General features: G+C 38.5%; 1 protein-coding gene across 1 annotated transcript; it reads left to right on the top strand.

Moving 5' to 3' along the window:
• Positions 1–322: 322 nt before the first annotated feature.
• Positions 323–25,587, top strand: LOC122642710 (exocyst complex component EXO70A1-like). Its single transcript, XM_043836267.1, has 12 exons — positions 323–613; positions 807–902; positions 5,557–5,762; positions 10,044–10,304; positions 14,356–14,494; positions 14,572–14,784; positions 18,386–18,591; positions 18,968–19,168; positions 19,260–19,359; positions 24,839–24,948; positions 25,035–25,181; positions 25,286–25,587. The coding sequence occupies exons 1-12, from the start codon at positions 473–475 to the stop codon at positions 25,401–25,403; spliced, it is 1,938 nt and encodes a 645-aa protein (XP_043692202.1). The 5' UTR covers positions 323–472; the 3' UTR covers positions 25,404–25,587.
• Positions 25,588–27,703: the final 2,116 nt, after the last annotated feature.

Below are 27,703 nucleotides of genomic sequence, written 5' to 3'. Positions count from 1 at the left end.
AATTATCCCTGTGGCGTTTTCGACTTTCATGGGAGACAGGACAATCATTTCACCCGCAGACATACACTCCCGGATAGAGTTCTTTTTTCGTTTTATCTAATTACCACTAGGTCATTTGGTAATGAGAGTGGTGCCTTAATGTCCTGATTCCTCCTGTAATGCCGCGTGACGAGGAATCTTCGTTTGCTAACAGGGTTCAGAGGCTCGCCCGACTCGGGTGGAAATCATCCTGTAGCGAGACTTTTCTCTGTTCAAAGCGCCTCTAGCCTCTAGAAGCTCATGTTCTGCGAAAGCAAGATGCCAACAATAAATAATTCGTCGGCCCCACAGAGATGGTGGCGTCGTGGCGTGACACCTAATATACCTTTACACACATCTGGCATTACTCGACCGGAGAAGAGGAGATTCGACTCTCCTTCCTTAGTCGTCCATAGAGAGGGAGTTGGGGCCGGAGATTGGGGTTCCTCTGGCCATGGAAACCCTAAGCGGGCGAGCGGCCTTCATGAGAGAGTCTATCCAGAAGAGCCAGACCAGCACTGACAACATGGTAGCCATTCTAGGTTCTTTCGATCACCGTCTCTCTGCTCTTGAGACCGCTATGCGTCCCACCCAGGCATGGACATTTATATCTCCCTTTCCAGTTTCCACTTTGGGGGTTTCTAAATTCTTCTTAATTACCTTGCCTCGAGCTCACAAGATTTATCTGATCGCTTAGATTTAAAAAATTCAGGGTTCTGAGGGTTTTCATGTTGATATGTCTGTTCTTCCTTTCGATTTATGCTGATCTATGGATGCTTGTGGTACAGATAAGAACGCATTCTATTCGAAGAGCACACGAGAATATTGATAAAACTTTGAAGGCTGCGGAGGTTATATTGGCACAATTCGATCTTTCTCGGCAGGTTGGTCATTTATAGTCAATGTTCTGACACGCTGAATTTAGCTAATAGCTACTGTTACATGCTTTCTTATGTTGGGTTTTGTTATTAACTTTCTCCATATAATTGTGGTATTAGCCTGGCATTGTTTTTCCCTTCTTTCAGCTCATTCCTCTTTGCAATTGTATTTGTTTTCTTCTTTAATACCCGATTTTCTGATAATAGTTCTGTAAAGTATGTTCTCTGAACTAGTGTTGATGCTGCCTGTTTCTATAACCCTGTTGAGGTTTTTTTTTTGTTTTTTGGATAGAGGGAAGAAGAGATAATTTGATGAACTTGAGTATTTTAGTCTTTAAGGAGAAATGCCTACTTGCTCTTGCTGACTGAGCATTTACCTGTGTCCCTCGAAGCTGAGCGCCCCCCCCCCCCCCCCAAACAAAACCTACACCCAGATAAAGTAAAAAGCTAGTGATTGGAAGAAAATCTTAAGATAAAATCCAATGTAACCCCTGTAAAGTTTAGACTTTAGAAACCTATAACTACAGGACTTTGTAAGGATTAGATATCAGAGCAATGCAACAAGAACCATATCTTATCATTTCAGCTTCTTAAAAAAAAGAAAAATAGAATTATGTTCCTTCCAGTTCGTCCAATGAATGGCCAGAGGCAACACTATTGATGTAATATTGCCTTTCGTGCTGTGACCCTGCACCAACTGTGCTTCTATGTTAGCCACACACACTTCAGAATAGGTATCCCACTTATGTCAAACATGTGTGGACAGAGCTTCCGACACTGACAGAGCTCAGATACACACACTATTACGACCTCTACTGCTGCACCACATAGATAATAGAATTGGTGCTCCCGTGTAATAGTATGGGTAGATTTATTTATATGACGAAAATAATACAAGTAACTTTTATTTTTCTCGTTTGGAAAGACATTAATAGTTGACTCTCTCACAACAATTGTAGGATGTTTTATGTGATGTCAAAAATAATTTGACTTCCGCTAAACTGAACATAATTTGAAGGCAGTAGAAGCAATATAGTTACACTCAGGGTTTAAAGTATTGGTGCGTATCATACTGTATCGGCTGATACGTATCGGTATCAGTTGGTGTCGATATGATACATACCGATACGTATCTATTTAAGAAAAAAAACAATGTATCAACTGTATCGATATGTATCCACCGATACATGTCGGTACGATGCAATACGGTCGATATGTATCAATACAGCCGATATGTACTGTTTTCAGTTTTTTATTATGTTTTAAATGTATCGATACGTATCGGTCGATATATATCGATACACATGCCTTTTTTCATATTTTACACCAAACATGAACCAGAACCCCCAAAATTTTTTTTTCGGGGGCTATCCCCCCAAAGAGATTTGTTCGCTTGCTAATAGGCCCAACCCTCCGCATCACGAACTAAATCTCAACTTTTTCTTCCTTCGGGTCGCAACAAAAAATATTTCGGGGTTGGTCGGAATCACATCACACTCGAATCCTTGGAATACAAGACATACTCAACACTTGAAAAGGGAAAAAGTAACTTTTTTTTCAAAAAACATGATCTTTTGCTTCAAATCTTGCATTTTAGTTCTTATTTTTTTTTGCTATAATTCGAGGAGAATAGGTTCAACTAACTATTAGATGCATGCTTTGTATATATTTGCAAAGATTTGAACTCAAATCCATCATTTTTCACCCAAAACCGAAAATGGCTTACGTAAGGGTCATTATTGTGCTTATGTTCGGTCATTACACAACATCATCCTAGTTGCTCTTATTCTTGAAGACCCTTATAGACATGAGTTTGATTCACCCCGACATTCTTCATGGCACTAGAGTGACTCTGCATGTAAGAAATCTCATCTTTTATAACAATTTAGAAGTGCCGCACTTGTCTGGTTATACATTATTCACAATTCTTAGTGTATATGCATGATATATGACATATATTGCTTGTTTATATTGTTTTTTATGTCCAAAAATGTATTTTCATGTGTATTTTGATCATTTTCATGCGTTTCTGCACCAATCGATACATATCTCCGATACGATACTATACGTCTCTTAAAATCGCCCGACCGATACGATACCCGATACCGATACTTTAAACCTTGGTTACACTTACATAAATGTGGAACAGTTGATCTCTTCTTAACACTTAATTATTCACGTTAGAATATATCATCTGAAATTAACTTCAAAATTTTAAAATAAATATGCTGTATAGCCCCAGGTTCCTGAATCCTGTTTTGGAGGCTTTGCCAAGCCTGACATCTCGTTTCGCTGTCTGATCTGACACCATCACTCACACCTATGCAAAATTTCTGTGCCTTGAGCTGTCTGGCATGGTTCCTGATTCAACCTGCTACATTACAAAGAAGTCGAAGAAGAATTGCCAAACTTTGTGATGGAGGGCCTACAAACTGTAACCTTAAACTAAGAAATTAGAGCTAACATTAGAGTAGTAGAGTCAGAGCTAGTGCAGGGGCAGAATTTTAATAACTTAATAACCAAGTAGCAGATAAGGCTGAAACTGCGGTTGAGTGATCCTTTGGTTAAGACCAATCAATGACAGAAATCTGAGAGAAATCTTAGGTGGTCACCACGATTGAATTAGAAGAGGGTGTCGGTCAGAACAGGGGATGCGTTCTGGATTGGTATGAATCATGGTCTGGTCACAGGGTTCTTTGGTGTTGTTCAGAAGGATAGGTTAATGAAAAAAGCAGAAGAGATCTGGGGTGGAACAGAGGTGAATTGAAGGAGATATGAGAAGAAGAGGTGGGTTGAAAGTGGGTTGCAAAACAGGATATCAGAGAAATAGAGAACAGAGGGTATGGGTGGAGGTCTTGGTCTGACCAGTTGGAGGCTGAAGTGTCAGTGGAACAGGAAAGAGGAAGGTAACAAGTGGCAATTGAGAACACAACTCTTCTAGCCTCTAGGCCGAGACCCTGGGAATTCCACAAACACACCACTGGTTGCTATCCTCCAACAGTCCAACTTCCAATCTTCATTCATTCAATTCAAAATATTCAACTAACAATGCTGATGTATATCCAGATTTATAGATTAATAGACCTACTAACTGTTCGTAGCGATGACTAGATTCTAGAAACTTGCCTAAATTTTTAGACTTGAAGACCATAAACAGAAAAATAGAACTCCTAGAAACTACTTGGACTGAAAAATGGATATGTGGTAGTATTGACCAAATTCTTGCTTAAATCTTCTAAAAGAACCCAAATAGAAAGTAAAGCTAGCACTTAATCTCGTATAAGACCTGACTCCCTCATATTTGGGTTTATTGAATTAACCTATTACAATAAAAAAAAAAACCCCAAAAATAAGCAGCCCATGACCCATATAATCCAGTGGGCACTCAAAATTAAGCTTGTTCAGGTCTAATCGAGTTGGGCTGCCTGCATCACTTTGCCATCTGCATATAAGCATAGTTGTCAAGGTGTCGCCTTGGGCGCCTAGGCGGGTGCCTTGTTGGTGTTGCCTTGATTTTGGACCCTCTCCTACGCCTTGGGTCGCTTAGATGCCGTGACAACTGTGCATATAAGGAGCTGGGCAATATATTCCCCCCCCCCCCCCAAAAAAAAGGCCACCCCCTTTTCAGTTAAATCATGGTATGCCTATGTTTTTTAAGTATCTTACATTTCTTTTTTGAATCCAACTATTCCCATTTGTTCATTGCAATAACCCCTTGAAATTTCTCAAATTTTCTAGCATTCCAGAACAAAAGGGGTATTTATTAATTTCCCGAGGTTACTATTTTGGAAAGTTTGTAAGTCTCCATTACAAGCTTAGTTTCAAAAACTTGCCTTCGACCACTTCTTTTCCCCTGATTGGCAACCAAAAATGAAAATGAAATTGAGAAAAACCAATCCATCTGTCTACACGTGCCACCTCCCTTATGAAGCAAGTTTACACCCAGGGGGGGGGTAATCCTCTCACCAACAAATCTTTGTAGCGATAATAGATCTCTTAATGCCAACTGGCCCATTTTGGTAGCCACACATCTGTTCCTTAAATTTTGTGGTCTTATAACATAATTAGTTGTTAACATATACTTGATTTACATTCAAAAGGCCATAAAGCTGCATTCCCTTGAACGAAAACTGGAAGTAAAGTGAGGCACTTATTTGCAGCTGTTAACAAATCTTTTACTTGTTATTATCATTGTTCACATAGTTTTTCTCCACTAGCCTCTTTCACCAACGTGAACATCAAATAGAAAGTGTTCATGACCAGCAGGTCCCACCAGGGTTTATTTAGTTCTTATCAACATTTATAGAACTGAGATTCTTAATAAGATCCTACAATTGGTCTTTAGATTCCCACAATTCAGTCGATGACCAAGATGTGATCCCCTTTCCCCCTCACTACTCCCCCCCCCCCCCTAAAAAAGAAAAAGAAAAGGAAATTGTTGCTGCATAAGTAAACATTCCTAAATGGTCTTAATATAGATCTTTCTTATTATTAAGTTCCCAGTTATCTTCTCTCCATCTTTCAGTTTATGTCTTCCTTCTGGTGTCTTTTTATGAATATGCGTCTGCTACTACATCTATGCCATAAGGGATTGTACAATGCGTTGTATTTATAGGTCTGAATTGTCAGATGCTGATTTAGGCAACTTTTATGTGTGTAGGCAGAGGCTAAAATACTTAAGGGGCCACATGAGGACCTTGAAAGTTATCTAGAAGCAGTTGATCAACTTAGAAGTAATGTTCGTTTCTTCAGCAGCAACAAAAGCTTTAAGAGTAGTGATGGGGTGCTTAATCATGCACATAGCTTGCTTGCAAAGGCCATTCTTAAGCTTGAAGAGGAGTTTAAGCAGCTCTTAGCCACTTACAGGTTTGCTCCTTGAAGTGACACTTTCATTTAGAAATTACACTTAAACCTATCTGCATTTGATGTTCTTGTGGTTTATTGGCTCCATTAGAGTCTTTTGCCAACATCAATATGCAGGAAGCAAAATTTCATTGCCAATTTTTTTATTTATTTATTTTTTTTTAATAATGTAATTTTTATAGTCAAGTTCTCTTGTGTAAAGAGCAAGGGAGTTGGTGTTGCCGGGCTTTGCACACATGACTTCTTGAGTATTGGTACACATTTAGGGGCCTTATCATCTTGAAAAAGAAGTGGAGAGAATAAAAAATCCTCAGTTTACCTGTTTTATTTTGAGTAGATTACATAGGAGGTAGAGTTCAATTAAGTTTTAGTCTTAGTATTAGATTAGGAGTCTTTGTTTCCTTTCTTTATATATGCAATCATGTACCCATTGATAATTAGAATTGAATGAAATATTGAGTGAAACGTTTTGGGTCATTGTTGTGACCGTGGCGTGGATGCAGTCACTGGCTTCTTCTCCTTCTCTTATTCTTTCTCCATCCTTCTTCCCATCTCAGGTACACTTTCCATTTCCCCTTTGTCCTATTCTCTCCTTGCTTCTTATCAATTTTCTGATCTTCATCTTCTTCTAACTTCTAGTTTCTTTCCCTTTTATTTGCTGTACCCTGTTCTAATGGTACCTGCAGCCCATCAATCTTTGGATCAAACTCTATCGAACCTTCTCGGTTCCCTTTGAGGTTTGGAACATAGGTCATACATCTAAGGGCACCCCTAACCCTAATTCCCTGCTTTGAAGCCCAAGTCGCAACTCGTTTTTTCCTCTCTTACTGCTCTCCTCTGGTTCAGGTATTTTTTTGTTAAAATATTCATTGATCTTCGGATCTGTTGTTTAGGGGGTGGGGTTGATTAGGTTAAAGGTTGGTGAACTAACCCTAAATTCCTGGTTCGATTGGGTCTTAGACGTGGAAGTTCTCTCATTTGCAAGATAAACCCTTCTGCTGGTTTACTGTGTGGGTTTGGAGGTTGAAGACAATCTCAAATTGCGGGATATTTCTAAACCTTATTTTTTATTTCCATAAATACCCATCTTCATTCTCTATTGTTCCCTAGTCTATCCTCACTCTTTAATTCCTAATCCCTTCTTATCCATTAGCCTATTTAACTGCCAAGCTGCCCTTTACGATTCTGCTTATTTACGGTTTTGCCACTTCCTTTTGTACACTTGAGATAAATTACTGAATAGCCATTACCATTACATGTTGAGCCGTTTAGTACTTTGGGGGGGGGGGGGGGGGCGGGGGCATAGCGACCACAATTAGGATTTTCGAACCCATGGTCGCATCACCCTCAGCCCTCCTGGTAATAACAATGGCAGGTCAAATCATGAGCTAGATAAGAAATATTGAACTTCTGAAATCAAAAGAGGTGACAGATATAGGTCGAGCTGCAGTTCCAGGTTTGGTTCTCGCAACACCTTTAGGGTTTCGGTATGAAACTCAGCAAGATAAGTCACATCTCTGATTATGAACACTCCTCCAACTCTCCAAATCATGGAGTCTGTGATGAGTTATAAAATCTTCTTCTCAAAATAGTGTTACTGCCATAGCAGAAAAAAGGAAGAACAATGGCAGAATTAACAAGATAATAGAAAAAGAAGAACATGACGATAGAATTATTGGATTTTAGAGGAAAGAATAACCTGAAAGAAGAACCGCCTTATCCCAACTTAATGGGGTTGGCTACATGGATCCAAACAAAACGGATGGGAAAAGAGGTCTAAAAAAATGACAAATGAAATATGGGAAATAAAAAGAAACAAGAAAGATGAGAGATGAAAGTAAGAGGAAAGAGGCGAAGCCTTGCAAGTCAGGAAAATCTCAGCTAAGTGGGGTCTGCTACTTGGATCCTCGTCCTCCAATAGGCTCTATCTAAGCCTCTAAGGTCATACTTGGAACAAGACCTAGACTATGCATATCCTTCCTCATAGGATAGAGGAAAGAATAACCTGAAAGAAGAACTGCCTTATCCCAACTTAATGGGGTCGGCTACATGGATCCAAACAAAACGGAGGGGAAAAGAGGTCTAAAAAAATAACAAATGAAATATGGGAAATAAAAAGAAAAAGGAAAGATGAGAGATGAAAGTAAGAGGAAAGAGGCGAAGCCTTGCAAGTAAGGAAAATCTCAGCTAAGTGGGGTCTACTACATGGATCCTTGCCCTCCAATAGTCTCTATCTAAGGTCATACTTGGAACAAGACCTAGAATATGCATATCCTTCCTCACAACTTATTATACAGCTTTATTTATAATGGACACAAAACTGACTCTTGAAAGGAAACTAAAAGAAAAGCAAAATAGGAAACTAATCTTCCAGCTGTGGGCTAGGAAGAGTCCTAATCTTAACATGAAACTGGAAAATAAAAGCACGAGCATAATCAGGACTTTATAACAGAGTCCTTTCCTGATCACAATACTTTTAATAACTAACTAAATAGCTAAGACCCCATGACTAGTTGATAAGTTCCTTCTGGGATCTGCATCACTAGTAGGAGCCATGCTATCCCAATAGTGTATATTTGGAGCTCAATATGAAATCCTATTTTCTTGCAAGACCCTTCAGATAAGAGCAAACTCAGAGATTGCTTCAAAGTAAGATCCTTTCGTTGAACCTTTCCTGAACCGGAACCCCCCCCCCCCGGCCCGGGGAGAGGGGAGGAAAAGGGATAAAAATGTCCCATCAATGAAGTGAGGGCTTTTCTTAACTTCCTCCTTTCAGCATAACCCTCAAAAAGCCTTTTTCATAACCCCCTTAGGGTGTGGGCCCCCTCTTTGATAAGGATAATCTCAATTTTATGACAAATCCGGTCTGATAGCTGTTCTCCATGAACCACAAAGATATAGAAAAAACATCTCTTTTTCTTCCTTCATTGGGTTTGACAAAATAATATCTCTTAACATACCAAAACTTGCTGTCACCCCACTGGTTGTGAGAGATGTAAGGTTATTATATTTTTCTTTCATTGATAATTATATGAAGCAGAATACACTTTAGCCATTTGAATCATTCTCAAACTCCCTTCTTGCATTCGTGCTTCTCCGGAAGCACACACTATAATAAGAGGTAGAAATCTATTAGTAGCATACTCGATCAAACGGTGATTTTCTTGCCTAATACAGATCCTATACTACCCCCCATGAACTGAAATTCCATAACCACGACTGCTATAGGAATACCAATTAGTTGTCCTATGCCTGTTTGAACTTTGAACAGCCTCAGTTAACCCTGTCTTTTGTTGATAATAATCAGTATTGCTTCTTTATAAGGTTTCTCCTCTGAATGAAATTCAATGGGGTCCATAGTTGTCAGGGCGATAGGCAAATCAAGACGAGCGAGTGGTGAAAATCGTAAGGCGACACCATCCAAGGAGCCGCCTAGGTGATGCCTAGACAACCTTGATGGGGTCAATAGAGATCATGTCTTCATCACCCTGATCAATTGAAACTTCAATTCTCTCTGTGTTTTATTATCTTAGATGCGAGTGAAAGCACATACTGTGGGACAATATATATATATATATATATATATATATATTTATGTATTTATTTTTTATTTCTTACTTTGCATGAACATGGATAGATTATGTGCTGGATGACTGTTTAGAGGGTATAAAACATTATTGGCTTAGAGGGCTGTGTACTGGGGTGTCCCATCCTGGAATTTGGTCCTGCCCATCCTTGAATTTCACATGGGGTTGGGCTGAGTCTCTGTTTAGAGGCCTGTTGTAAATTTTGGTCTTGGCTGACCTTCATCTAGAACGAGCCTGAATAATATACATGATCTGGCTGGAATTTAATTTATGTATTGTAAACTTAGGTTATACAAATAATGTGACGTGTACAATATCATATTGCCACAAATTGTGCACCATGTGCTAAATTACATCATTCAATACATTATATTAATAGTTTATGTGTTATTAATGTACCCTTAATATCTCCTTTACTTAAATTAAAAACAAAGAAAGGTTTCACTTTCGAAATGGACCTGTGAAGTTTGAAATTGCTTGAGCCCTCTCTGAGTTTAGTTAATTGGGCTTTGCTGGGCGTGGTCCATAGTGCAATTCTATATGCAGAAGATTTTTTCCATGATTCTGAAGGAAAAACAATTGTCTATTGTTATTTATACCACATGCTGACGTTCTGGACAAGATATTGCATTTATCCTAATGTGCAAGTACTCTGCTGTTTTCCATCCAAGTAAGTTCCATTTGCATTTGTTTTCAGCAAACCTGTGGAACCTGATTGTCTTTTTGAATGCCTCCCCAACTCGCTGCGGCCATCCTCAGGATCACCTGGACAGCAAGCTGATTCTATTGGCAAGAATCCATCCACCAATCATCATTCTGAGCACCCTAACAAAAGCTTAGAGACTGCTGTTTATACCCCTCCAACTCTCATTCCACCAAGGATTTTGCCATTGCTGCATGATCTAGCCCAACAAATGGTTCAAGCTGGAAACCAGCAGCAGCTACTCAAAATTTATAGGTAATGAAAGGTGTACATGATTTATTTTATTTATATATATATATTTTCGTAACCATTATAGGGTCTGCTTATTCTGTTAGAGTAGGTCATCCTTTGAGTACCTTAACAAAAAACTAGTAGATCGAACCTTTCACTATCTGATATGACTTTACTTAGAAATTGTTACTCAAATTTATTGCATTATGCCTGATATTAGGATTTCATGTCCATAGAATGTTTTATGTATGCAGTATGCTCTTTTGGTACCAGAATCTCTGCAAGTACCATACCATTAGGATTTTTTTCCCCCAAGGAGTACCAGATTACCATCCCATTCGAATTGAGGGTATGCTGTAATGTTCAGTTATGTAATTTGGACCTAATCTACCCACCCTGGAGTTTGGGTTACTTTGTATCGATGGTTGGCAGCATTCAGATAATTTGATCAGTCTTTGTGATTCACCAGCAGGGATTATAGTTTATCATGCTTGCCTCAATAAAAATGTCAGATTTGGATGGTGGAAGAAAACTAGCAATTTCTTCTGTGAGTTGTATAACCTGGATTAAAAAAAAAAAAGCTCATATAAACTAGTGACCAATTTTTTCTATTTAATGTCTCACGCAGCTGTTGTGATCTTATTGCTAGATGTGGAAATTTATTGTTTTCGTGATGTCGCATTCAGTTGGGTTTACCTTTTGTTTACATTTTTTATAGAAACACTTCCATTACTGGGTTATATGTGGGGTTTTCAATGAGCAGGATATGTAGTGGATACAAGTATATCTGATGTTCAATCTATTTATTAAATTTGATTCAAATATGCAATTGAATATCTGTCGGCCATGAAACACTTTATCCATATTGGTCTCTAATAAACCATTGGAAGTTGGATTAGATATCACAGAGAAAATTAAATTTAAAAAAACTCAGATAGAGAACATTAAACCTGTGGCAAATATAAAAAGGATGCATCTTTGTTGTGTTCTCACATCATATCCATAATCATTGGTCTAAAGGTACAACATCTTCACATGCACACAGATCAAATACATGGAAAGCATCTAAAGAAGAAGCCTACCTTTGAATCCAAAATTAGAGAAGAAGTTGAAACTTCATTCTAGGTTTCTGACTGGCTAGAATCTACAGGGCACCTACCATTGGATGAATTAAGATTCGAGTTTTGTTTATTGCTACCGGTGAGGTACAGTGGCATAGCAATGGTTGTGTGACCATCTCTTCCCCCCTCCCTTTCTGTGCGATTTCTCTCTCCCTTCTTTGCTTACGTCATGCTATTTTCTCTTTCATAAGCTTACCCTGTTCCAGACTTCCAGTGCTAGTATTGATACAACAAGCGGCTTCAATCTCTCACAGGTTTCTCATTATATCAGCCTCAAGCTTTGGGATTCTAATGCATACCCTAGAGCGATATTGCCTGGGGATTCCCATCCCAAAACCTTACCGTATTAGTGAGTTACAGAACCGATTTCAGATCAGATTTGCCCTCTTCCGCTATTGGTGGTTTCAGTCATCAAATACTTCTCTGTTGTATGGTATTGAGAGTGTTATGGATGTGCTTTCCAGAGGATTCTTCAATATCGACTTACCTTTTAAATCTTGGACAATAAGGAGAGCCCACGAACCACCTACAAAACAGTTGATGAACTCCTTATCAATAGGGCATGGAATGCTTCTCCCTCATCAATTCACTTTTTCTTCCAATCAGTTCAACCATTCTAAACATACCCTTTGCCCAACAACCTCATGAAGATCAACTGTTCACTTTCATAAATAAGACAATCCTCTCCACTAAGAGTGCAGCAGCATTTCTAGCCTCCAATTCCACCACAAACAGTCTACCCAACAGACTTTGGAACAGAGTCTGGAAGCTCAAGGTTCACCCCAAATTCAAACTTTTTCTTTGGAAAGTCTCAAATGGACTATCAACAGGCGAAAAGATTCAAAAGTTGGATCCGTCCTTTGTCTTATGCCCTATCTGTCAGGATGCACCTGACTCTCTGGCATATTCTTCTCTCATGCCCCTTCTCAAAAAGGATTTGGGCTGGTGGACCCCTGGGCATCAGAACTGAATGCGTATATGGACCTAACATTCTGCACACTTTCTCCAATATGATCTTTGATCCATCCATGGCAAAACGAGATGGAGATAGAATGCTTAGATGGGTTCATGAAGAACCATCTAATACCTGAGGAGGACTCCCCACCTTCTGAAGAGGAAACCACACACCTGCAACTTCCACCCCCCTCTGGTTTTTACTTGGATCAGGATACCTTGGATAGCAGCCTTTTAGTTTTTTATGGAAGTTTCAGTCCTACATCTAAGCAAGCTGGGTGGGGATCAGTTCTTATTTTCCATCATAAAATAGTTGCATCTTCAATGAATTTTGGAATCGCAGGCACAGCACAGCGGAGCTCAGAGGACTCCAAAAAGGGATTGAAGGAGCACTTTTACTGGAGTGCAGGAAAATTGTGATTTGGACAGACTCAGAGGAGATAAGGAGTTGGCTCACCATGGCAGAAGACCACCCTTGGCCTTGGGAACTTTACCATATTCTGTTTGATATTCAAATTTCCTTGAATTTGCTTAAGTCTAACTTTAATTAAACAACCTCTGCACTTTATCCAACCTGCTCACAATCTAGTACAACACGCTAGAACTCTGCATGCATCATCTAATTGTATGTCGGACAACCTTTCTATTATGCTTTAACAGTAATTTTATCTTCTTTTCATAAAAAAAAAACGGAGAGCCCACGAAGGAGTTCTCTCTTAAGAAGTGCGGCTGGTTCAGTTTCCTGGGTTACGTCTTGAGGTAGAAGACAACCCATCTCCCACGATTTGGATCACCTACTTTATTATTTTATTTTCCTTCAATAGTCTCCTCTTCTCTCTTTAACTCTAGAAATAAATAAAGCAACAAAGCGAATCGTGGGAGATGGGAATCCCCAGGTAATATCACCCTAGGGTATGTATTAGAATCCCAAAGCTTGAGGCTGATATAATGAGAAACCTGTGAGATATCGAAGCCTCTTCTTGTACCAATACTAGCACTGGAAGTCTGGAACAGGGTAAGCATATGAAAGAGAAAATAACATGAAGTAAGCAAAGAAGGGAGAGAGAAACCGCACAGAAAGGGGGGGGGAGGGGAGATGGTCACACTACCATTGCTATGCCATTGTGCCTTACCGGTAGAAACAAAAAAAACTCAAATCTTAATTCATCCAATCTATTCTTTCGTTGATTACAAGCTAGTATTTAAAGAAAATAAAACTCCTAATCGTAATCTAAAATGAAATAAATTCCTAATGCAATTCTATCATTAATTAATTTATTAAAATTAAAATAGAAGATTACAAGATAAATCCCAACTAATAAATGCCCTAATAAATAAATAAATTAAATATCCTACTGAACCCAAAGACCCAATTGAACCCGGTTCGTCTTGGTTTGGGTTCTCAAACGGGTTCGCCCCTGCCCATGGAACAGATCCTGCATCACCTATCACTAATAGCCAATAAGAAGAAACCTTCTCATCTGCTAACCTGACCTTTCATATTGGAGAAGACAGACTACTGAAGTACTGCAGCCCATTGTTCAAGCATACAGAAATAAAAAATTGTAACTTTTGAAGTTCATAGGGCTCAGGAAGGGTTGTGGTGTTTTTTGAGTTCGAATGGAAGAGAATAATGGGAGAAGACAAACTACTACTTGCTTCTGCTCCATGTATAAAGCATTCGGAAACCCTAAGTCGGAAGTTGTAACTTCTTATCGCTCAGGAAGTGGATGTGCTATTTTTCGATATCCAACTGATTATTAATTGGATATGCCATAATTTGATTGGACCTGAAATGGGTCAGCACAGGTTTAAAATGGGTCAAATTCAGATACGAATCTGGATAATATCTGGTTCGTTGAGAGCCCTAGCTATTTATAAAATAATAATTTAATGTGAAGGAGTACAAAGTGATGTCTCTTTGCGTTGTTATTTTTAATAATGCACCATCTCAAATGGCAGAACCATTTATGACCATATCATTGTTTATTGACATTTAGGGATACTCGTGCTTCTGTTTTGGAACAAAGCCTTCGTAAATTGGGTGTGGAGAGACTTAGTAAAGATGATGTGCAGAAGATGCAGTGGGAGGTCTTGGAGGCTAAGATTGGGAACTGGATCCATTTCATGCGAATTGCGGTTAGGATTTTTTCAGAATTTATTTGATTATTATTTTATTGTTTTATTTTTAAACCATCTATTTGTGTTTGAATCAGGTCAAACTGCTATTTGCAGGGGAAAGGAAAGTCTGTGACCAAATATTTGACAATATTGATTCTCTCAAGGATCAATGTTTTGCTGAAGTCACAGGAACCAGTGTAGCAATGCTACTAAGTTTTGGAGAAGCTATAGCCAAAAGCAAAAGATCACCAGAAAAGTTGTTTGTGCTTTTAGATATGTATGAGATAATGCGAGAGCTTCAGCCAGAGGTATGTTGATCCAATTGACATGAAATATAAATTTTCTAGAATACCTGATATTAGTGATGTAAGCTTTCTACAAAATTTACATTGATTTTAATGCTTTTTGTTAAGATATGTTCCACAATAGGGAGTGTCCTTATCGTGGGTTCTTTAATTGCTTTATGTCTTTAATTGTTAGTAGGAGTTTGTTGTCAGTTTCCTAGTCTAAGTAAGTTTCCTGTTTAGATTAGGTTTAGTTTCCTATTCAGATTACAATTGTATTTACAAGTTTATAAATAAAGGCACAACCCACGATAGATCTCTACAAACTGAATCTATCGTGGCACATCCTCTCCCATTGTTCTCTCTTTCTTTTCTTCATAGATTCTGGTTTGCTTTCTAGGCTGTGTTTGGTATGCATTCTAGGCCAATTTCGCATTCTTGGATGATAAAAACAACTCTTTTTATCATCCGAGAATGTGAAATCGACCTAGAATGCATACCAAACGCAGCCCTGTTTTAATTTAGGTGATGGAAATGCTAACTTCCCAGTTTCTGTGACCCAAAATGCTAACGGTCCAATCATGGTCGAGAAATTATTATTATTATTTTTATTTTCCACCCCTCTTTTACAGGGTTCGCGATGCAGGACATTTTCATTCAGGGTGAGTGATCTGTGAGGTCGTTTCTGGGAAGTTAGCAAAATCCTATGAGTAATAAACTAATAATGCTGCTACACACATTTGGTTTTGCATTTTTATTGATGAATACAATAGCCTTATGAACATTTTTGCTGATACAATACGATAAGAGACTGGAAGAGGGTGGATGGGGTGAGTTGCACGAGAGAGAGTTCTAATGTTCTATACATGTTGGCCCTTGATCCCATGAGTTTTTTATGTAATAGGTCACTTTTATGGACCTAAAGTATGGGTAATAGGGTTGCATACGGGATTAGTTGTTTTAATTCCACACTTAGTTTTATTTTGGTGTTTGTGTTCATAAATTGAACCGGTTCAACCAATGGTTCAATTTAAGTGATTTTAGTAGTTTCTTTGAAGTGTTTAGTGAAGCTGGATTAGGACTCTATTTTGAGTCTATTTCTGTTTCCTAGTCAGTTTAAGTTACCTAATAGGTTAAGGATTGGGTTAGACCTTTCTTTTTTAGTGTAGGAGTCTATTTTTGAATATTTTATATAAGGTTGTAAGGGGGGCAAGTATTGAACACGAATTTTGTTTAATGAAAAGCTTTTTGATGTTCTTCTTCTCCATTGAAGGTTTTTGTCTTGTCTTGATCAAGGCTGGTGGGATTGGTGTTTGATCCAATCGACACCTTGCGATGTGAAGTCCGGGTGGTTCCTTTGAAGCTCCACTTTCAAGTTTTCACCATCAAACAAGCTGCTGCCAAGGAATTTCTGCAAATACAATGAGTTTGAAGCATCCCCATTTTTGTTTTCAATTTTCCCAAGGCCTAAACGCTGGCCAGACCATTCCAACCATCCACGAAACCCCATATTTGGATCGAATACTCCCCTGCCCCCTTGGAGAACTCGATCCAAGTCGCAGCCCATTCGTCCCATTAAAACCCTAGCAAACCCCTTCTCTATTAGTTTCCCCAAAACCCTAACCATCACCCAGCCATATTTAACCATCAATTCTGTCCCATCTGATCGAACTCTCTCCTCACCTATTGGGAAATTCGATCCTAACCTGGTCCTTATCTGAACATCCTTACCCTAGAAAACATCAATTTCTCACTTTTTCAAAAACCCAAAACCCTAACCTCTACATTGCTTCCGATTCTGATTAGCATACCTAGAACCATTAAACTTTAACAGGACCTTCACTGGATGACTCCCCAACACCAATTAACCCTAACCCTACCATCAAACCCTAGCCCTAATTTGACTAAAAAACCTATTTTTGGCCTACCCAATCACTGTTCATAGCAGATCCTGGTTGTCTGGCTCCTACTTAGACATTTTGAACCTAGGACTACATTACAATTTTCAGTCTGAATAAGTAAAACAAACTCAAATCAGGACTCTACTCTAGCTAATACGAATTAATCCAACTCAAACAGTCAAAGTCCTTTAACTTAGCAAGCTAAGATACTATTTTTCCGTATGTAAACTTAATCACCCCAAGCATGGGCTTATAGATTAGGCCTGCTGCAATGAAACCTATGAAAATAAAAAGTCCAACCTATATGATGACTATCCATAACTTGTTTTCAGCCCATTGGACTACCACCAGGCACCAGCACCTTGTTGGCCTCCCAAAAAGCTTGCACCTTGGTTTCCATGCGTGGTCAATATTGATCATACCAGTCTAATGCAGCTGGCATCAATAAGAGGCATATCACACAGCATGCTCTTAAAATGATAGAAATATGTCGTAGCATTGCAATTATCTAATTTTCAACATTGATATGAGAAAATTTTGATTTGCTATACCAATACATGCACATGCTGTTCATATTCTATAGTGAATGGTATGCATGTTGTGAATTTCTTTTTGGGGTGTTTCTACTTTTAATTCAGTTTCCAAAAAAAAAAAAAAAAAGAAAAAGAAAAAAGTTGGTTAGAGTATTTCTCTTCAAATCCTCTTGTTGATGGTGTATGAGAGTAGAATGAAGTGAAAGAAAGCATTTTCTACCGTATTTTTGAAATAATTCGTCCAAAATAAGGTTTTCACACAATTTCAGACATTTCAAGGCTGTTTTGACCTGAAATGGCTAAAAGTTGTTTTAATTATTGGAATGTGTTATTTCTGTATGTAGGTTGAAATTTCACACATTTTGTTTCAGCCATTTTGACTGAAGTTTCATAATCATTTAGTTTCTTCACATATGTTTCATTTTGACTCCTTGGAAAACTGAAGTATTGCATAGTTTCGAACATCTCAATCAAAATGTTTGGATCTTTAATAATGGGTTCTGTGACCCACCTGCATCCAGTCCATTTTTCTGGTGGGTTTGCCCAACTTAATCTATAATTTTCCCATGGTCATAAGCATGCACAACCTGCACAAAAATGGCTGGCTGTGGGTAGGTTTATGAGTTGGATTGATTTTAGCTGCCCAAATGCTTGCTGAAATGCCTTTGGTAGGATATGATTGTTGCATGAAGATGCAGAAGTGTGTATCGTAGTAAACCTTTCATCTGACAATTTTTGCAGTCACAAACAATTTATGCCCAATTTTGTTGACTATTGCATCCTTTGGGCGTTACAGTGCTGGGGGGGGGGGGTTGCATCAGCAAATTTTATTTTGTTTTTGTTAAAATCATGATGAAAAAATTGTCTTCTGCTGATTTTGCATTGAGACAAGCAGGGGTGCCTGAATGATTTCTGTATTGGAAGATCTCAATACCAGTCTATTACAAGTATGGGTTGGTCCAAATTCATATATAATGTCTTGGCTATTTGCAAAAACATGCTCACCTTTTAGTGCTGACAATTGTTTCTTGTATAACATACGGAATGGATATTCGATTCCATTGCTTTGACTAATGATAAGTGCCTGTCTATTGGTTATTCTATTTACTTTTTGTTCATTTGCTTTAACATTAATCATTTTTTTAACAGTGTATTTCATATTTTTTACATGAATACTTGTCTGTTGAGCAGATGGAGACAATTTTTAATGGAAAAGGTTGCACTGAAATGAGAGAATCTGCATTGACTTTGACAAAGAGGCTGGCCCAGACAGCACAAGAGACCTTTGGTGATTTTGAGGAGGCAGTTGAAAAGGATGCTACAAAAACTGCTGTTCTGGATGGAACTGTGCATCCTTTGACAAGCTATGTTATTAACTATGTGAAGTTTTTATTTGAGTAAGTCTTTTTACCATTCTTTTATGTCCTCAAATCATTGGTTACAGTTTCTTGACAGCTCCTGTAATTTGTACAAAAGGTTGAGCCGAGTCTAACCAATACCATGGATTCTGTTGGTATATTATCTTTCATCTCGTACAAGTTATTTGGTTTAAGATACAGTTTTTGATGACTAATGACTTATGAACTTTGCTTTTGATTTGAGTTTAAATATTACTGTACACCATCCAGTGTTGAAAGATACTATAAGTTTTGTTATCTAAAACTATACCTTTTGACCTACATTCCTATAATTTGTTCTTGAAGTCTTACTAGTCGTGCTGAGTGGGTTATAATTGATATACCTTTGGTTTGCTTTATTCTTAAAAATGTGCAGCTATCAGTCAACACTGAAGCAGCTTTTCCAAGAGTTTGATAGTAGTGATAAAGCAAATTCCCAGCTGGCATCTGTCACAATGCATATAATGCAGGCTCTAATGACCAACCTGGATGGAAAGTCTAAGCAATATAAGGATCTTGCTTTGACTCAACTATTTCTTATGAACAATATTCATTATATGGTCAGATCTGTCCGAAGGTTCGTATATTTTCATTTTAGGGAATTGAAACTTGACTCTCTTATTTTCAAATATACATCATAGTAACAATAATATGTAATGTGTTATCAGATCAGAAGCAAAGGATTTATTGGGAGATGATTGGGTGCAACGACACCGAAGAATTGTGCAGCAGCATGCAAACCAGTATAAAAGAGTTGCTTGGGGAAAGGTTCGTCTCTATCAAATCATTTCAAGACACTTCCGGCTTTTACGATGAGTTTCGTGGTTTACCTCTGTTACTGTTGTGTTTTTTTGGGCTTTTTTACCCTGTTTCCAGAACTTCATCTTTTCTATGGGAGTCTTTAATGTAGGCAGCTGACCAGCCTATGGTTATTGGCCCAAATCTGAAAGACTGAGAAATAAGGTGGATTTTAGAGAAGAAACTATTGGGGAGACATTTGAATTTGATGGTTGATATCACACATGGATGGATTAGTGCAAGTCTTAGTCAAGGAGAAAGGGTTATTATAGGAGGTGATCTGAACGGACACGTGGGGAGAAATCATAGAGGCTATGAAGGTGTACATGGAGGCTATGGTATCAGAGAGAGGAATGAGGAGGGGATCTCAGTTTTAGATTTTGCTGTGACTTACGTTTTATCCATTGTCTTTGAAAAGAGAGACGAGCATCTAGTGACCTACAAAAGTGGGTATCATATCAGCCAAATAAATTTCTTCCTAAGTAGAAGGTTCGATAGATTGTTTTGTAAGGACTTTAAGGTTATATCTGGGGAGAGTCTGACCACTCAGCATAGATTGGTGATATTGGATATGCGCCTTATCATGCAGAAGCATATGATAAAGCCTCTTTGCCCTAAGGCAAGGTGATGGAGCTTAAAAAGAGATTCCCTGAAGTCATTTACTGATAAAGTAGTCAAACAAGGAAAGTGGGATGTTGGGAGAGACACTAATACGGTGGAATGAGATGACAACTTGTATTAAGAAGGTAGCTAAAGAGGTCCAAGGGGGAACAAAAAGAAACCTTCGTGTCCCTAAGGAGACTTGGTGGTGGATGATGAGGTTCAAGCAGCCATTAAGACTAAGATAGCTACTTTTAAAGACATGGTAGAGGACTAAGGAAGGAGAGGATCTAAAAAGGTATAAAACTACTAGAAATGAAGCTAAGAAGATTGTGGGGGAAAGCAAGGGTGAAGAAATGTAAAGATTTTTATAACAATCTGAATACAAAGGAAGGGCAAAAAACTATCTATAAGATAGTTAGAATGAGAGAAAGGAAGAGTAGAGATTTCAACCATGTTAGATGTATTAAAAGAAAGACCTAGTTTTCTATTATTATAAGTAAGCCGATCCTATCTTAAGTTGTATTTCGTTATTTCAGTCCTTTGAAAATCCTCAAATTGTCCTGTTCTGCCCCTGCTTTCGTGTACCCTTCCCAATAGTGTTCTGAACTTCTATTTATTATGACATTGCCACTATCATTTTAATTGACTTGTTATTCATTTAGGCGCCACTATCTTTGTGAAAGCAGGGGTAAGGCTGTGTACATTATGACCCTCCCCAGACCCCGCAGTGGCGGGGGCCTCATGCACTGGGTATGCCCTTTTTTATTGCGACCCAAATTTAGGGTTTTGGAACCCGGGTTTGCATTAGAAAATGTCTAGGGGAGCCCAATGTCAACCATCAAGATGATCCCTAATTAGATTGGGCTTCATGAAATAGAATGTTCCTTGGAAATAAGCAATGAAGAATTGATAACATGTGGTGCAATTGCAATTTGGGAGGGCGGGGGTGATGTAGATAGAAGGAAGAAGAAGAGAAGAAAGGCCAGCTCATCATTCCTAGCAGCCCAACCTGGCCAGCCAGTACAGGCCCAAGTCTTCATGGGCCAGGCCTAGGCCCAATACTACATGTATTTAGTCCATATATGGAGAGCTTTTAATGGTTTTTGTTGTGCTTTGATTCTCTTTATGTTAGTAGTATTTACTAATTAGTGAATGTTTCTATTTGAGATGTCTCTAGAAGTTAGATCTTATACTAGGACTTGTTTGGATTTCCTTCTACATGCAGAAGGGGGGGGGGGGACTCATGTTGTTTATTAATAAAAGAGGGGGCTGCTACATACACCCCATGATTTTGGAAAAAAGAAAAAGACCTGACAATGTGCTGTTTTCTTTGTTAATGCAAATTAGACTGTGAGATGCAGTTTGCAAGGTAAGAGGTTTTGCATGGTCAGTGAGATGCTGATCCAGGCTTGAATGAGAGATTCAAGTCATATCCCCTTCCACCTATCATCATGTTCTTCTTGCAAATCTTGTTCATGACTCAAGTTTTACTTTTCTGTTTTGAGTTTGCACTGATGTGCCTGCAGATCTGTGGTTTTATTTGGGGTTTAGTTAATACAGTTTGAGGACTGCTGAAGTGATATATTGTGGTGTTACATGTCCCTATTACATATGTGAGTTCTGCTTATAACTTACAAGCCTGCGGTTCCTGTTTCTGCCATCTGGACTTCAACAGTAAGGTAATGATATCTCATCATTGGGTCATTAGATTGATGCAATGTTATGAGGTTTCTCAGTGACAATCCTAAATTAGGGCTTGGTCTGCCCTGTGGATAGAGAATACTGCTGGTTCCTAAATTTTGTTCTTAAGTTTCCATTTTTGGTTGATTTGCTGATCTGAAGATTTCTGGCCATTGGATTAAGCTGACTTTGATGTATTGTGTTCTACCTATTGAATGTAGCATTCCACTATAACTTTATACTGATCTGTTACATGGATGTGAAGATACAGCCTAGTTTCTAAATCTGAAACCATAGTTATTTTTTTGGTATACCCACTCATATCTTTGAATCCAATCATTGGATTGCTACAAAGTTTTAGGAAGTTGTTCCTCTATACCAGTCCTATACTTGACTTAACTTTGAGACTAATCTGATCTGTTGATTGGTTGCTATTGGATTTACCCTAGTCTGTCCTTTACCTTTTGCCCTGCAATTCAGCCTGTTGGGTTGGAATCTGAAACTTTCCTTAGGGATGAATTGATTCCATCAAGAGGGGTGGGGGGTTAAGACATCTGGGTCCTCCTGGCTTTTGCTCTGTATGAGAAGAAAGGATTGTACTTAAACAAGAATATGGAGCCAAGGGTCAAGAAAACTACTAGCCAAGGATGAGTTCCTCACAGAAGGTGCTGCCCATAAAACCAATATCCAGCCTTTTAAGCTGGTCTATTAACACATGCTGTGTTCAACTAAATCCAATTATTGAAGAGCTGCCCTCAAGGTTTGCAAAGACAACTATTGCACTACTACTTTCTTTTTTCCTCTAAATTTCCCCCATCTATGTTCACATGCATGTAAGTGGATAGGTGTTCTTACACTCATTGGCCCTACTTAAGCATTCATGCGATGTGTTTGTTTGTGACACTGCATTGTGTAACTCGTCCACGGATTCCACATGGAACCTTTTTATTATCCCTGTAACACTCACTATTTCTAATTCATTATCTACAAAAAAATAAATAAATCTGTATGGAACATCAATGTTGAAACAGGTGAGAAGCATTGCGGGAAATCCAACTGTATCTTAATGATTGTCCTAGTAGCTAGCTGATATGATGAATCTGTTGCCTTATTTTCTTTAATTTTTTATGAATTTTTTCCGAGCTAATATAAAGGAGGCAGTGTAAGACTATTTGTGCATGTAGGCAGAGGCTCTGATCGATTGGGTATGTTTAAATTCAAAGCCCTAATGGCTTACATAAGTCACGGGCCAAGTATTTTTGAGTTTTCTGTTGTAATGGGCCAATTCTATATGCCCAATATGTATGAGCGGTTTGAGTGCAATATGGGATTAGGTGTTGGATTTATTTTTTATTTTTGGGTCTAGAAGGTTGCGTCAATATTTTCTTTATTAAAATTTAGTCTATAAATATCATAGTTGTCAAGGAGTCGTCTAGGTGTCCAGGTGCCTTTCTCTCGCCTTGATTTCTGTTTTCTCCTTGGTTTTTTACCCCCCTTGTTCGCCTTTGTTCGCGTAGGCTCCTCGACAACTATGATAAATATTGTACCTGGACAATTGATTAGGAATGGAGATTGATAATGGAATTTGGTTTCATGGCAGATATGGTCTCTTGTCAATTGGGTTTGAAGGGCCAATCTACCCTATGGAATTTGTTATGCGAGAAGAACCAAGTCTGCAACCAAAACTGGGTCTTGAGTTTTGCTGCAACTAGTTGCAGAAATTTGTTTATTTTCTGATTGCTGGTTTGGGTGATTGTTGGTTGGGATTCAGAGTACAATGGGTTAGAAACTGAAGTTGAAAATTTCGTGGGTTTTGGTTTTATGTGTTTTGATTGCTGGATCAAACTGAAGAAATCTAGTTCTGTCTTGGTATGCAGCTTGAAAGTTGAAGAAACTTTCATATTTCTCAATAAGGACAGATTCTTCAGTTACTGTGTCAAAGCCCCTCCCCCCCCCCATTTCTAGTTCTGTCTTGGTTTGCAGCTTGAAAGTTGAAGAAACTTTCATATTTCTAAATGAGGACAGATTCTTCAGTTACTGTGTCAAAGCCCCCCCAACTCCCAAGTTCTTTCCTAACTGGCCCAAGCTAGTTTTAAATTCTAGAAAAGCTCCTTTCTTAAAAATGTATTCTGTTGCCAGTCCAAGAGTCCAGAACCTATCTCAAATTATGAAATCGCCCCTGGTTGCTACTTTGGGAATTTTATAAATTTGTGGTGGGCCCTTAGCGACCTAATTAGGGTTTGAAACCCTAGGTTGCAACAGTGTAATTGATCTTCCTCATTACTTGGTTTCTTTACAAAGATAACTGGACTAACATTGTATTGGTATATCATTTTCTACATCTCACTGCCCTATGCCTGTCGAACTGCAGAGTTTGTTTATTCTTGAATTAAACGCTTGATCCTATAGGATTTTTGCTGTGGTTTAGATTTGGATGTCTCTGATAGCAGTGAGGTTGGTTTGGGCTGAACTGACCTTGCTAGTTTCTGGTTATGTGCCCAGCCCCAAATTGATGGTTTTGGAAGGGAATTGCCAGCCCAGGGTGAGTTGATGGAAAATGAAGAAAATGAGGCGGTCAAGAAAGGTTATGATGACCTTTTGCATCTTGTGAAGTTTTCTGGTTTTATTTTTGATGAGCCCAAATAATAATCAAGCTGTCGTCTCATGCCCAAGCCCAGCAGCCCAACTGCTCCAGTGTTAGGCTTGCTACTTTTTGTGGTGGATCCAGATGGTCTGGGTTGGCTTGGTTGAGAACTGCAACCCCTAGATGCACATTGTTGGCTTGCGTATTTTAATCCTGGATTCTCTCTGTTTACACCCCTTATTTGGGAGATTGGGTAAGGAAACTCTACATTAATGGGAACAACAAAGATGTGATACTGCTATGCTTGTTCTAGCTTCCCTAAACAAGACATAAAATGCAAAGAAAAGGGAAAGAAGAAATAAAGGGAAGCATAATGACTAAATAATTTGTGTGCTAATTTATTTGTAATTTGCGGACACTTTTTCTCTTTCCTCATGATACCCTGTTATATGTTGGCTTGATCTTAGGTATTAGTTACTTGGGAACGGAGTCACAGAAATAATTTATGCTTCATTTATTCTCCCTAAAGAATAATACAGAATACTTTCTGAACTGTATTAACTTTTCAATGTTCACCCGCAGATTCTGCAAGTTCTGTCTGTTCAAGGTCTGACTTCCTCTGGTGGTGGTAGCTCAATGGGAGGTGAGGGAGGGAACAGCAGTGGGGTTTCAAGGGCACTGGTGAAAGACAGGTTAAGATACATGCATTATTACTCTGTGTTCTTTTAACTTACTTTTTCTATGATTCAAACTAATTGAGAGTGCTTCATTTAATCAGGTTCAAGACATTCAACATAATGTTTGAGGAACTTCATCAAAAACAAACCCAGTGGACGGTGCCGGACAGTGAGCTGCGAGAATCGCTGAGACTAGCAGTTGCTGAAGTCCTATTGCCTGCATACAGATCTTTCATTAAACGTTTTGCGTATGTTTTCCCATGAACTTTTTAGCTTTTTTTTTTTTTTTAAAATTTCCCAAACTTTTCGCAATGATTCAATTATGGCTTTTGTTGGTGGTGTTGTTGCACAGACCTCTGGTCGAGAATGGTAAGAACCCACAGAAGTATGTCAGATACACACCAGAAGACCTTGATCGAATGTTGGGTGAATTTTTTGAGGGGAAAACTTGGACTGAGCCGAAGCGGTAGACTTTGCAAGTAAAACCTGCTTCCGTTGTGGTTGGCTTTGTATGTATTTACTTCGGTTGTGATTCATTTTTGCGCTGGGGAATAATAAACCACGTGTGGAGCAGTATATTTTCTTCTCCCCACATAAATCTTGTAACAATCTCCTCTTTTTTTTTTTTTTTTTTTTGTTTCTCTAGTTTGTAATTTCTTTTTCTTTTCTAGTGTAACATTTAGTCTTTTGATCAGATGTGGATCCATTTCCATATATATATTGTCTAATTGGGTGGGTGTGAGCTCACAACTATGGGTTATTGGTTCTGTGACAACCATTATGATTTGTTGAAAGTGGAAACATCAAATCATATTAGTTAGTATGGTAATTTCCGCATGTCCTGATCAGGGATTTAGTAAGGGGAAATTTCTTAGATCTACTAGATAGGAAAATTAATTACAAGATAAGTGGGTTTTAAATTCATTTTACATTCATTAGTGTTAATTTTAAAAAGATTTACTTAATCCCCAGAGTTAGTTATTGGTCATGCCACCTAAGAAGAAAAAAACTAGTGAACTTCCAAAATTATCCCAACTTCACCTTAGCCGCACTCTTGGGTTTCTATTCACCCCTGACCTTTGCAACTCCCCCGCTCCTGTGTCATCTCTCTCTCTCTCTCTCTCTCTCTCTCTCTCTCTCTCTCTGAACTCACGGACGTTCACTCAAGTAATAGAGAAGAGCTTCTCATTAGTTCCTTGTGACCATTGTAACCCAGTAAATGTACAGGGTGTAAACGTATAAACTAGAGGCGACATCTTAGTTTGATAAGCTATATTAATTCTAGAATCTAAATACTAGTATAAGTTCCGATGATAAGATCACCAACCTTTCACTTGTACTAGATTGAACAGTGTAGAATTATGCTTATTTATTTGTTGTTACTTCCCATCTAGATGTTACCGTAGCCACCGTAGCACCGCCCAACTTTAGAGATAACAGGAAAGGGTGTTCTCTCTCTCTCTCTCTCTCTCTCTCTCTCTCATATTTCCTTCTTTACACTGAAAGAAGAAGGTTAGAGCTATTTGACGACAAGTATTGCAACGGCATCCATTACCACTATCAGAGAAGATAGAACTTCTCATGGAAAAGGAGAGGGAGAGAGGAGGAGAAGATACTGAGGAGTGAGACAAAGGCCATGGGGCAAATAGGTAGCAGAAATAAGGGACCCATAGAAAATTGCAAGGGTTTGGTTAGGCACCTTCGATACAGCAGAAGCAGTTGTCAGAGCTTACGACGAAGCTGCTCTTAGATTCAGAGAAAAGCTTAACTTCCAAAAAAACATTAGATTGAGTCCTCCAACACTCATTTCTCCGGCTTCTAGTTGACCATTTTGGATTCTCTAGCAACCCTTTTGCCTTCTTCTCAAACGCATAAGCAATTTATGTAGTCTCAAGTGCTTTAGCATCAGTTAGACTTCAGACTTAACGAGGGATTACAATGAATATTCACAGTTGCTACAGAGCTCTCTAGATTTTACAGTCCACGAGTCTGTTAGAGCAGATGTTATATTCTTCACCTTATGCTGCTGCTCCGCAATCTTCACTTTTTTCTCCATCTTCCACATCGTTTTCTCCACTTTTCGATAGTCATCAATAGATGGGTTATTTCAGAAATCCATAACAAAGTCTTGATCATGGTGGTCGTGGTGATGGGTTGATGGTGCCTCAGGTTTCCGACACTCTCTGGACGGATTCCGATCATTACCCCTCGTCATCTTCAAGCAAGCTGATTTTGTTTTTTTTTTGGATTTCTAATTTCATTTTCTGTTTTAATTCTCTTGTATGATTTAGATAGAATATACGTTGAGCAATAAGTAACTTTGGTGAGCCTTTTTAGTGTAAATCCCTTGTTTCGCGTTCTTCTCCGGATCCAAATTTTGTATGTAATAGGTCTGGGGTTTTCATTTTTTATTTATTTTTTTTAATATTTGCAAATTTGGACTCAAAAAGATTTGGCCTGTGGTTTATATGTTCACAACATGTATGCTTGATTGGCTTATGGAGGTTCAATAATTAATGAGAAAGCTCTTCTTTGTTATTCTTGAGGGAACATCGGTGAGTTCGGTGAGAGACAGAGAGATGGCACAGCAGTGTGTGAGTTGCAGAGGTCAAGGGAGAACAGAAGCCGAAGAGTGCGGCTAAGGTGAAGTTGGGGTACTTTTGAAAGTTCACTAGGCTTTTCTTCTTAGGTGGCATGACTAATAATTAACTCTGGGTATTAAGTAAATCTTTTTAAAATTAAGACTAATGAATGTAAAATGAATTTAAAA

This window comes from Telopea speciosissima, chromosome 10 (assembly GCF_018873765.1).
Source record: "Telopea speciosissima isolate NSW1024214 ecotype Mountain lineage chromosome 10, Tspe_v1, whole genome shotgun sequence".
In the NCBI taxonomy this organism is placed as follows: domain Eukaryota; kingdom Viridiplantae; phylum Streptophyta; class Magnoliopsida; order Proteales; family Proteaceae; genus Telopea; species Telopea speciosissima.
The sequence above is the reverse complement of the archived record's forward strand: the minus strand, read 5'-3'. Positions and strand labels throughout refer to the sequence as shown.